The 12,320-nt window shown below is 28.4% G+C and overlaps 2 protein-coding genes across 6 annotated transcripts; both read left to right on the top strand.

Annotated features, from left to right (window-relative positions):
* Positions 1-405: 405 nt before the first annotated feature.
* Positions 406-2,084, top strand: LOC132930636 (cytidine deaminase-like). 5 transcript variants are annotated; one of them, XM_060996615.1, is made up of 3 exons: positions 406-588; positions 1,060-1,120; positions 1,362-2,084. In XM_060996615.1, exons 2-3 carry the CDS (start codon positions 1,066-1,068, stop codon positions 1,763-1,765), a joined length of 459 nt encoding a protein of 152 aa, XP_060852598.1. In that variant the 5' UTR covers positions 406-588; positions 1,060-1,065; the 3' UTR covers positions 1,766-2,084. The 5 variants fall into 5 exon arrangements, with proteins under 5 accessions (XP_060852598.1, XP_060852595.1, XP_060852596.1 ...); XM_060996612.1 differs by having other exon boundaries at positions 406-615; XM_060996613.1 differs by having other exon boundaries at positions 406-619.
* A 4,528-nt stretch (positions 2,085-6,612) lies between these two features.
* Positions 6,613-11,531, top strand: LOC132929986 (transcription elongation factor SPT5). The gene is made up of 14 exons (XM_060995645.1): positions 6,613-6,829; positions 6,899-6,993; positions 7,058-7,115; positions 7,173-7,405; positions 7,644-7,781; positions 7,848-8,173; positions 8,258-8,379; positions 8,437-8,847; positions 8,903-9,156; positions 9,218-9,413; positions 9,678-9,809; positions 9,865-10,552; positions 10,619-10,780; positions 10,860-11,531. The coding sequence occupies exons 1-14, from the start codon at positions 6,770-6,772 to the stop codon at positions 11,183-11,185; spliced, it is 3,201 nt and encodes a 1,066-aa protein (XP_060851628.1). The 5' UTR covers positions 6,613-6,769; the 3' UTR covers positions 11,186-11,531.
* Positions 11,532-12,320: the final 789 nt, after the last annotated feature.

Genomic DNA, 12,320 nt, shown 5'->3' with positions numbered 1-12,320 from the left:
ATATTACATTAATTTTTAATTTTTATTTATTTATCCAAACTCCGTTTCTGAAAATATCCCTAAATGAGTCGCACAATTAAATTGCCACTAGCTGCGTTGCGATCGCTAAGTTTTATATTTTAACTGAATGCTTTAAATTTAAAATATTTATTTCAATTCACGTAATAAAGGATTTGTTGATATTTTTAAGTTTTTTAGGAAATAATTTTTGAACATGGTTCGATTATAAATTATAAATTTTATAGTTTGTAAAATTATGTAAATGTGATATGTGTCGATAGAATGTGTATGACGTACCCTCTACTAGAGTGTATAGTTAGTAGCCTATACTGCCCCTTAAAAATATGTGCACTTAATTCTTATCATTGATCAATTATCATACTTCTTACTATTATAATATAGTTATTCCACATACTTCATTCTTATACAAATACAATACATGATTTCTGTGGTCTGCGTGTCACGGGGCATGTAAATAGCTGGTATTTGTGAAATAGGCAACTGTGTTTTTTATTTTATCATGATGTGACAACGTGTTAAGCATAAATATTACATTAATACATTCACATGATCTGCTTTGATACAAAGGTCAATGATAGTATTTATAGTCGTTTAGTAGGTACCTAACTATACTGATATTTTTATCAAAGCACTCTAAATTGTAATTACTAAATTAGAACAAGTTAAAACATTAAAATCTATATTCTATGTAGTATGTATAGTGTATATAATAGTATGTGTTCAAACTAATTAAAATAAATTAACATAATATCGACTATTGAACTATCAAAGGTTTTGCAATTATTGTCACAAACTTGTAATTTATTGTAATTGTTAATTATCTTTACTGAAAATACTTATGTATTTAGGAGCAGTTTAAGTTAGCATATTTGTGTAAGCAATATTTTTATAAGTATAGGTACCTACTAAATAGGTAGTTTACATTTACTGTTTAAACATTAATCTGTCCTGTTATAACTTATTCACTTTTATAGGTATTCAAAAACAAAGAGTTTGGTTTTTAGATTTATGAAGTAACACCTATTATTATTTTTTCAGTGTTAAATGGATTCTGCTTTTGCTGAAAATACAAGTAGACTTAAGCCACTCAATGAATTAAGTAAATATATAATTACTTTTTTTTATCTTTTAGTTTATCCTGAATTTATTTTTTTTAACATTTTAAGTAAATTAAGATGTTTCAATAACTTATAGATTTTTTTAAAAATTGAATTAATGAATAATGGTTAATTGAAAAATCTTTAACATTAATTAAATCGATTATTGTCAAAAATCTATATTTTAATATTATATAAAAAATTTTCAAATTTGTTTTGATATTTAGCTATTTTGTTTTATAGATAGTGAAGATCGACTTTTAATATCGATGTGCACTTTGGCTAGGGAGAAAGCATATGTTCCATACAGCAACTTCAAAGTTGGTGCTGCCTTACGATGTGATGATGGTACCATATTCTCAGGCTGTAACGTTGAAAATGCTTCGTATGGGCTTGCAATATGTGCTGAACGTACAGCTATCGTGAAAGCTGTAAGTGAAGGAAAAACTAAATTCACTACAATTGCAATTGCTGGATTGAATAAAAATCAATTTGTTCCCCCTTGTGGTGCTTGTAGACAAGTATTAAGTGAATTTAATAATCCTAATAATGACATGATTGTTTATTTATATAAACCGGAGGGTACTAATGTTATTATGACAAGTGTTTCTGAGTTACTTCCATTGGATTTTAAATTTAATTTTTAATATCATTGAACGCGTTTGATTTTCAAGTAAAAATAAATTATCTACTAACTTATTAAAATTTTTTACCTATTATGAGTTAGTTATAACAAATTTACTTATGATTTTTTTTATTCATTAATGATTTTTTGAAGATAAATTATAATGTAATAACTATTTATGTTTTATACTTATTACATTGATTTACTAGTAAAACATTATTCTTTATAAAAATTTAAATAATTATATAATTACAGGTTTTAAATTTTTTTTCTTTTTGTATATATATAAAATATAAATATTGTGTTTTATAAATATATAATATCATTGTTTACATGTATAATTAATTGTTATCATTTTGTTATACTATTATAATAAAAGTAAAATAACCCAATTTTTAAAAATTGTATAATTTCATTGAAACTTTTCAGTGGTTTTAATTTTTTAGATTCTGAACAGAGTGATGAATCTATTGATTTTATAATGATGTGTGTTTTTTTTTTATTTTTGTGTCTGTCATCACGTTTTGGAGAAGTAATAATGCTTCGATATTTGACTTCAGCCCCTCTTTGAATAGGAATATTCATCTAGTTGGTACTTTGGGGGTCAAAAGTAAAAAATGTCTAGTAGTTTTCAAAAGTTCAAATGTTTATGAAATATATCAAAACCGCAAAAATCATTGCATGACAAATCATCTCCGTTCAGAATCGTTTTTCGTATACAATGATACCTGTCATTGCATTCAAATTTAACACATCCATTATAGTGACCAGTGACCTACTCTCCATCTCTACTATACAGTAGAACCACTTGCCTACTTTTTTTTCTTGAATAGAGCTACAGAATGAATAAATGTGTTTTAATCAAAAATAAAATTATGGTATAATTTATATCCTTAAAATATTCATTTAAATTGTTAGGATCTTTGAAATTTTAGCAATTCATTAGTTCTTTTCCAAAAGAAAAAGAAATGTTTAATACAATTTTTTAAGTTTTAAATATAATTTGTATAAATTAATATTTTTTCACCCGTATTAAAAAAATTGTTCTATACTTTTTAGCATTGTTATTCTTGTTTTTTTTTTATATATTTTACATTATGGTTTGTAAAAAGGTTTGTAATTATGTAAATATTTAAAAAAATACCAAATAACAATAATTGCTACCTTGTCAGTTATATAAAACAGGCATGATGGTAGTTGAGAGTTCAATTCAGTGGCGTGCCGAAGTAGGCTTTTTTGAGGAAACTGCCTCTACTAAAATAGATGAGTGGTTAGTTGGACACTAAGCAATAAAACATTTTTAATAATAAAATTAATACTTTTAAGTAGTTATATGGTAGTTTACTTCAGGTCAAAAAATTATTCAGCACATTATTGGAACGACTTAAATAGGTAATAAATAGTAAAAACTATACAAGGAATTGACATTTAATCTTCATAGACAAACAAGTAAAAATGTTACCTCCATTCAGTGGCGTGGAAAGCATATTTCAAACCCTAAGCAATATATTTAAACAATTACCCACTATCCCTCTTCAATGTCATATATAATTTAAAACTGTAACTGGACATAAGTTATCAACAATTTACTATAAAAAAAATACTATGGTAATTAATTATACTTTCATCCACAAAAATTTTAATTTTTAAATTCAAAATTAATTTTTAGGGCTAAGATATTGCATCGTTCAACGCGCCTCTGCCTCCATCTAATAAACATTAAATTCTGAAATTTTATCACTTAATAACCATTCAATATTCATATAATTATATAGCCATATAGATTTTTATATTAGTATTACTAATTAATGTTTTATGTTTATATTTAAAACTTTCAATTAAATTATTGATGACAATTTTAACTAGGTACCTATAATATACCTACATATAAATTATTTCTATTGTTATTTGTTTTTAAGTATTAAAATTTTATCAAATTCATAATATTTAATATTTATATATTCAATATTCTCAGTTCTCACCAGTTAGTAACTGACAGTTACATATTAGCCAAGTCAATATTGCATGCAGAGATAAAAGCATGATATAAGTTAAACAACTTATTAAGTATTCATAATTTTAGCCTTTAAGAAACAGGTTATTTATATGCCCAGATAAGCTTAGATATAAAATCATTTGACTAACTCAACTACACTCTAAAACTGTTAATTTCAATTAATTCTTATACATATTTTAAAAAAATTGGAACATTTCTACTTTACGAGACACCCCTTTTTTTTGGTCATTTTTTGGTGGGACTTTATCATATTTTTGACAAAAAAAATGATGGTGAAATCAGAATTTGGGGCACGAACTTATTTTCAAAGTTATAGCTAGTTGAAGTTTTCTATTTATATTATAATCCTTAAACACCCATTTTGCTTGAAAACATTTTTATTGAACTGCTGCGCAGTCAGGGGCGTATTTAGAAATGTCTTAAGGGGGAGGGGGGCACAAACAAAAAGTTCAAATTTGCATACATGGGGCATAGAATTGTAAAATTTCTCATATAATAAAAATTAGTATAAAATACGGTGAATGGGGGAGGCACGGGCCCCATGAGCCCCTCCCTTAAATACGCCCCCTGTGCGCAGTGGTAATTTTCCGATAAAACTAACCAAGTACACAAAGACACATTTTTCGTGAAAACTTAAGATTTTTACGTAGATATATTATATTGTTATAGATTTTATAAAAGGCAATGAATTTTTAGTTTATTTAAAAGAATATATATTATCACATTAATTAAATACTAATAACATAATAAATGCAATATTTTCGCAAAAATTATACCAATTTACCGTAATACTATAAGTAAAATAAACAATTTTAATAGTTATATTAACAAAACTATTATGAAATATATTTGGTGATAAATGTCGGCAGAGAGTCTTCACTTAAAATTGTTTTTTATGTTTTACCTGCCTTGTTATACCTTTGTTATGTTTAAGAATTTACAAATTAAATTAATTAATATTTTATTTATATGCAATATTTTGCAACATTATTTATTATAATATATTTGTTGTCTTAAAAATCAGATTATACGTTAGGTTTCGGAATCGCAATAAACTGTATTTTTCAACTTCTAATTTTTTTTTACATTATTACTAGCCACTAGGTAATTTATTTTAATATGTATTTTTTCTGTGTATGGCATTTGATTTTCCTCGTAATTTCTCTTTAGCTGATGAATTACAGATTCATATATTTATTATTAAACATAATGTTGCCCTCGAAGATTGATGATTTTTATAGATGATAGATTAATATGATAAATCCATAGAGTATAGTCAGTATACACCATATTATACTGTATTATTATATTGTAATATTATTATTAGTCAGACGCCCAGACATTATTCCATTAGGTGCAATAAAGTAATAAATAATAATAAAATACATACTAATTTACTTTTATTTAATTATATACTAACCCCCCTCGGCCATCACCACTTCATAACACTATTGTTATTACTGACGCACTAAGCAGTAAGCAGTAGCCAATAAGCACTGATAAAAATGTACAGCTTTTTAGATTCTGAACGGAGTGATGAATCTATTGATTTTACAATGATGTGTGTTTTTGTGTCTATCATCACGTTTCGGAGTAGAAATAATGCTTCGATATTTGACTTCAGCAGTTCAGCCCCTCTTTGAATAGGAAAATTCATCTAGTTGGTATTTTGGGGGTAAAAATGTCTATAGTAGTTTTCAAAAGCGTTGGGAAAAACCCTGAAAAAATAATGGAAAAACGGGAATTTTTACGCATAACCACTTTTCGACAAAATCGATTTTTTGATTTTGCTGTAACTCAAAAACGAATTATTTTAAATACTTGAAATTTTCACAAAATGTTTATATTATGGTTATCAATTTACAATTATATGTGTTTATACTTAAGGTTCAAAAATCCAATAGAAGGTTATCCATAAGTTTTCCTTCAAGTAACTGTAAAAAAAAAATGCAGCGTCAATATAGAAAACATTTTATGAGCGTATGAAATTTAATTTTTTACGAAATCGCGTAAAATAACGATATAATACAATTTAAATATAGGTAATAATATAATATATACAACTAATTATCATTGACTGACAAATCATCTCCGTTCATAATCGTTTTTCGTATACAATGATACCCGTCATTGCATTCAAATTTAACACATCCATTATAGTGACCAGTGACCTACTCTCCTTCTCTACTACACAGCAGAGCGATACCCACTTGCCCACTTTTTTTTAACTTATTTTTCCGATAATAGCCTATAGATAATATAGATATTTACATTTTAAACTTGCAGTTTTCCAGTCAAAATAACTTGATTAGAATTCAAAACTTCTTCGGCTTCAATAAAATGTATAGTATTTGGAGTGCATTTAGCATAGGAAAAGATGTCACTTAATGTCAAAATCATATTTGCATAACATTTGTAAGCAATAAGCAATCTTAGCAATCCAAACTTAGTGCAAAACACTAAAGAAGAATATGAATATACGAAAACTAAAAATAAACTCTTAATGATATTCATAATCAGTTTTTGGCGGCAAAATCTATCCTACTTTCGCGGACATTTAATAATGACATACAGCGCTCCCAGTGTTATCTAACTTTCCCAATAGTAATCGGTAATATTCTAGTAGAATATATTATTAGTTAGAAATGTTAGAATATAATATAATAGTAGGTATATACCTTAGATCATATACTTTTATATAATCTATAAAATTTTCTAGTCTTCATGCTATAAACATATGTTCTATGCTATAGTCTGTGCTAAATACATCATGACATTTATTTGTATAACATCTTTGACATTTTGATAAAATATAATTTTATTGTTGATAAAAAAATACAAATATGTTTATAGTGTTTATACATTTATAATGTGTTTTGCAATTGTGCAACAAGCCAACAACCTAAAATCTTAAGGAGTATAAAAGTTTTGTCGTGCCATTTTATTTTTTTATGATTAATTTATATTTTTAAAGTTTTAGTTTAGAGTTAATTAGTAATAACATTAAAAATGTCGGATTACGACAGTGATCAAGGGAGTGATCATGGAGGCAGTGGGAGTGAACCGGAGGTAATAGTCCTAAACAGTAGTAAGAAATAGAATACATTCATCCAACATTGTACTTGCTTTATTTTTTAGGAAGATTCAAATCCACGATATCGTAAGCGGGTATTAAGTCGTAGTGCAAGTAGAAGCCATTCTCCAAGTGGATCTGAAGCAGAGGAAAATAACCAGTAATAACTAGAGTTTTATGATAAGCACAGTCAATACTAAATGAAAATTTTATTATTATTACAGCGAAGAAGAAGTAGCTGATGAACAAGAACCAGAAGGCGAGGATTTAAATTCAGAAGATGTATGTTTTGAAGTAATTGTTATTATAAAACTTTAAAACATTATGTTGTTTTGTTAGGAATATGATGAAGAAGAAGACGAAGAAGATGACCGTCCGGGCAAGAAAAAAAAGAAAAATGAACGTTTCGGTGGCTTTATTATTGACGAAGCCGATGTAGATGATGAAGTAGAAGAAGATGATGATTGGGAAGATGGAGCTGGTGAATATGGTATCGTTGCTAATGAGGTTGATGAATTAGGACCAACTGCAAGAGAAATTGAAGGACGTAGACGTGGAACTAATCTTTGGGAGTAAGATATTGTATATAATTATATATATTTTAGGTCTAAAATATATCCAAGCACTCTTTTTCTCTATTTTGAACTGACAGCAATGAAAGATCTATGCTAATATTACTACATTCATTGTTACCTTTGTTTATCAAATATCTGGCCACTCGGTTGTAAAAACAAAACTGCATTCCTTGGGTGATAAGATACTTGTGCATAATATTATAAAAAAAAATTGTCATTCTAATACATTTTTTAGCACTCAAAATGAAGACGAAATAGAAGAATATTTGCGTAAAAAATATGCTGATGCTTCAGCTACAATAAAACATTTTGGAGATGCCGGAGAAGAATTAGCTGATGAAATTACACAACAAACTCTTTTACCTGGTGTAAAGTAATATTTATATCATACAATATATTATTTATTAGAAATACATTAAATTTAAACTTTTGATAAAAGGGATCCAAATTTATGGATGATAAAATGTCGTATTGGTGATGAAAAAAATACTGCTTTACTGTTGATGCGAAAATATATTGCATACCAATTTACTGAAGATCCATTGAAAATCAAATCAATTGTTTCCCCAGAGGGCGTTAAGGGATACATTTACATTGAATCTTACAAACAAACCCATGTGAAATCAGCCATTGAAAACGTTAGCAGTCTTAAAATGGGTTTTTGGAAACAACAAATGGTTCCTATAAAAGAAATGACGGATGTTTTAAAAGTTGTCAAAGTGCAAACAGGCTTAAGATCTAAACAATGGGTTAGATTAAAAAGAGGTTAGCTTAATAAACTTATTTTATTAGTAATAATTGTTTATGTAATAACATGCTTATCTACATGCTATTTTTTTATTTTCACAGGTCTGTACAAAGATGACATTGCTCAGGTTGATTATGTGGACTTGGCACAAAATCATGTACATTTGAAACTATTACCAAGGATTGATTATACTAGACCACGCGGTGCTCTCAGAGCTTCGATGGTAACCAATTTAAAATTTTAAAATTTAAAATTTGTATTTTATAATATTTATTATTAGGATCCAGAAGCTTTGAAAAGAAAGAAAAAAAGGCGTCCTGCAGCTAAACCTTTTGATCCAGAAGCTATAAGAGCTATTGGTGGTGAAGTTACCAGTGATGGTGACTTTTTAATATTTGAAGGAAATCGCTACAGCCGTAAAGGATTTTTATACAAAAACTTCTACATGAATGCAATAACAGCTGATGGAGTCAAACCTACACTATCAGAACTTGAAAAATTTGAAGAAGCTCCTGAAGGCATAGATATAGAATTACCAGTGTCAAATAAAGATAATTCAGCAAATAGTCAATCTTTAAGTTCTGGTGATAATGTGGAAGTATGTACTGGAGAGTTGATAAATTTACAAGGAAAAGTGTTATCTATTGATGGAGATATGGTCACTATTATGCCAAAACACGATGATCTCAAAGTAAGTTGATACTTTGCAATATTTATTCAGACTTAATATTGTATCATTCTTTTAGATGCCACTGGAATTTATGGCAAACGAATTGCGCAAATTTTTTAAACAAGGTGACCATGTAAGAGTAGTTGGAGGACGTTATGAGGGTGATACAGGACTCATTGTTCGAGTAGAACAAAATCGAATTGTGTTATTTTCTGATGTCACCATGCACGAACTTGAAGTTTTACCTCGTGATTTACAATTGTGTTCAGACATGGCTTCTGGAGTTGATTCACTCGGTCAATTCCAATGGGGGGATCTTGTACAATTAGAGTAAATATTTAAATCGTTAATCAGAATTGGCATAATTTATATGTATATCTTTTCTTTTTAGTCCACAAAATGTAGGTGTGATAGTGAGAATTGAGCGTGAAAAAATGCATATTTTAAATATGGCAGGAAAATTGGTTGAAGCTAAACCACAATCTTTAAATAAAAAAAAAGAACATCGAAATACAATTGGAGTTGATGCCTTGGGAAGTTCAATACAAAGAAAAGATATTGTTAAAGTTATTGATGGTCCACATACGGTAATTTAAATCAATATTAAATAATTTATGTCTACAACCAAGGCCGTATCTGTGGGAGGGTTTTGGGGGTTCAACCCCCCCCCCCCCCCCCAAAAAAAAAAATTTGTTCGTGTTATATTATGTGGTAGTAGGTAAAATAACTATTTCAATCTTTGTTTTAATCAAAACAATTTTTATAGCTTAACACCCCCCCCCCCCCCCGAAATTATTTTTCAGTTACGGACTTGTCTACAACAATATTAATAATTTATTTCTATGATTTAGGGGATGCATGGTGAAATAAAACATCTGTATCGTCATCATGCCTTTTTGTACTCCCGTTTAATGACAGATAATGGAGGAATTTTTGTTTGTCGTTTACGTCACATTGCCCTAGCTGGAAATTCAACTAATAAAGTAATATAGAAACTAATATTTTAAATTAATTACTCATTAATCTTTAAAATTTTAGCAAGCTATAACTGCACCTCAAAATGGTTTTGCGTCTCCTCAAATTACATCTCCTCGTCATACACCAGGCAGTCCATTTGGTGCTGGAGGTGGTGGTGGAGGAGGAAGTGGTGGTCGTGGTGGAGGAGGATCAGGAGGTAGATTTGGAGGTGTTCGAAGAGATAGAGATTTAATTGGTCAAACAATTAGAATTACGGGTGGCCCTTACAAAGGTGCTGTTGGTATTGTAAAAGATGCAACAGAGTGTACAGCTAGAGTTGAACTTCATTCTTCTTGTCAAACAATATCGGTGGATCGAAGAAACATAACAATTGTTGGACAACAATCTAAGGATGGAAGATTAACATCATCATACTCTAGAACACCAGCTAATGTTATGATGACTCCTGGATATCGTGAAGGTGGTAAGACTCCTGTGCAAGGTTCAATGACACCCAATTATGAAGTTGGTAATCGTACACCACACTTTGGAAGTATGACTCCATCACATGATGGTTCTAAAACACCTACTCAAGCTTGGGACCCAGCTTCTGGGTATACTCCTGCCCGAGTAACTGACGGTGAATTAGAATATCCAATGGACCCTGGCACTCCTTATGCACAAACTCCAAATACATTATATGGTTCTTCAGATAATTCTTACTCACCATATCAAGCAATATCGCCATCAGGAGGTGGTGGATATAACAGTAAGTTGTCAAAATATAATTGTTATCTTAACACATTTTTACAATACTTTATTTTTCTTATAACAGGTAGTAATTCATACGTAAATACTCCGAGCCCAATCAATACATCCAGCCCTCGTAGTATCCAGTATCACCCAGCTCCATCACCATCAGGTTCTTATGCAAGTTTAATGACCCCATCATCAGTGTCATCCCCAGGATTAGCAGCTCCTTCATTAACTTCATTTGGTAACAAAAATTAAAAATTCAAATATTTATAATTTTCTTATCAACATTATTTATAAATAACTCAAATGTTAAATAACAGGTTTACCACCAGGATGGCAGACCACAGATATTTTTGTTCGTATTGCCGATTCAGATCTAGCAGGACAAACTGGTATTATAAGGGATGTTAGTGAAGCAACATGTAGTGTTTATTTGCCTGAAGAAGAACGCGTAGTCACTATAGAAAATGATAATTTGGAACCAATTATACCGAAACCCAATGATTATGTGAAAGTTCTATTTGGTTCTTACAGAGACAGAACTGGCAAAATGGTGGCAATTGAAGGTAGTGAAGGTGTTGTAGTAATGCCAGATGAAAAAAACCCCATACTTATACCGCTGTTGCATTTGTGCAGAGCAAATTAGTTTATTAAGATTGGTAACATATATATTTTTTTTTACAACTAATGTGTGGCTATTAGTACTATATTAGATTACTTGAATATTGAGTACTTATAATAATAAGTTGTGAATTATTTTACTTAAAAAAAAGGCAACCTATTGAATATATATATTTTTAATTTTTAATCATTGATATTATGGACTATAAGAATTTTGATAATTATTATTGTAGCATACAAATTGTATTTACTCTTTAGTTTATATTTAACTAAAATAATTGAAATATACATTAATTTATAAATTTAATATGGTTTAAATATTAAATGTATAGTTATTATTCGGAAAATTTAATAGATTTTATTTAAACCTTTGTTGTCTTGTTTATTCTACTATTAATTAATTCTCCCCGTAGCTTGATTATAAATGCCTCATCCAATTAATAGCATTCCAAAACCAATTATTTTAAGCCAAAAATCAGTAAATCATAATAATAATCATGACAAAATTCCTGCTCTTTGTTCCAACAATTTTTTGTAGGAAATCAATTATGTTCCATCCACATATTAAACATATTTTATCTCATTAGATTGTAAATCAAATTATATTTTTTAATTAAATTCAAAAAATAAATTATTTATAGCAGAATTTATCAAGGTATTAATTTATTGAATTGTTTCCTAAAAAAAATAGTCAAATTAATACAAAATTTGATTATTTAAAAAGATTTCTTAAAATTAAAAGCTAAATAATAATAGTAATAATAATTAAATAAGTCATCCGGGGCGCTAAAGATTATTCCTATGCTATTGAGTATAGGCTTATTAAGTTATTATAAATTTAATTTAATTATATTATCAAACTTTCTTATAACAATTGACATTGATTAATTATTCAATTTATTTAATTTACTAAATTTTTCGAATAGTGTAAGAGTAGACTTATTTACTTTATTTTTTCAAAGGGTACTGGTTAATTATTTTAAATAATTTCTATTATAAAAAATGTTACTAAATACACTATTTTATGTATTTTTTTTCCATTTTCATTTTTTTATTTTTATGTATTCAATGTTAATGTAGACTAGGGTTAGTAGTGCCACTGCACTACAAATGTTAGAACATTACCCATAATTGTTTTTGTAAAAAGTTTATTTTCTTAG

This window comes from Rhopalosiphum padi, chromosome 4 (genome assembly GCF_020882245.1).
Source record: "Rhopalosiphum padi isolate XX-2018 chromosome 4, ASM2088224v1, whole genome shotgun sequence".
Taxonomy (NCBI): domain Eukaryota; kingdom Metazoa; phylum Arthropoda; class Insecta; order Hemiptera; family Aphididae; genus Rhopalosiphum; species Rhopalosiphum padi.
This window is presented reverse-complemented; position numbering and strand designations above follow the sequence as displayed.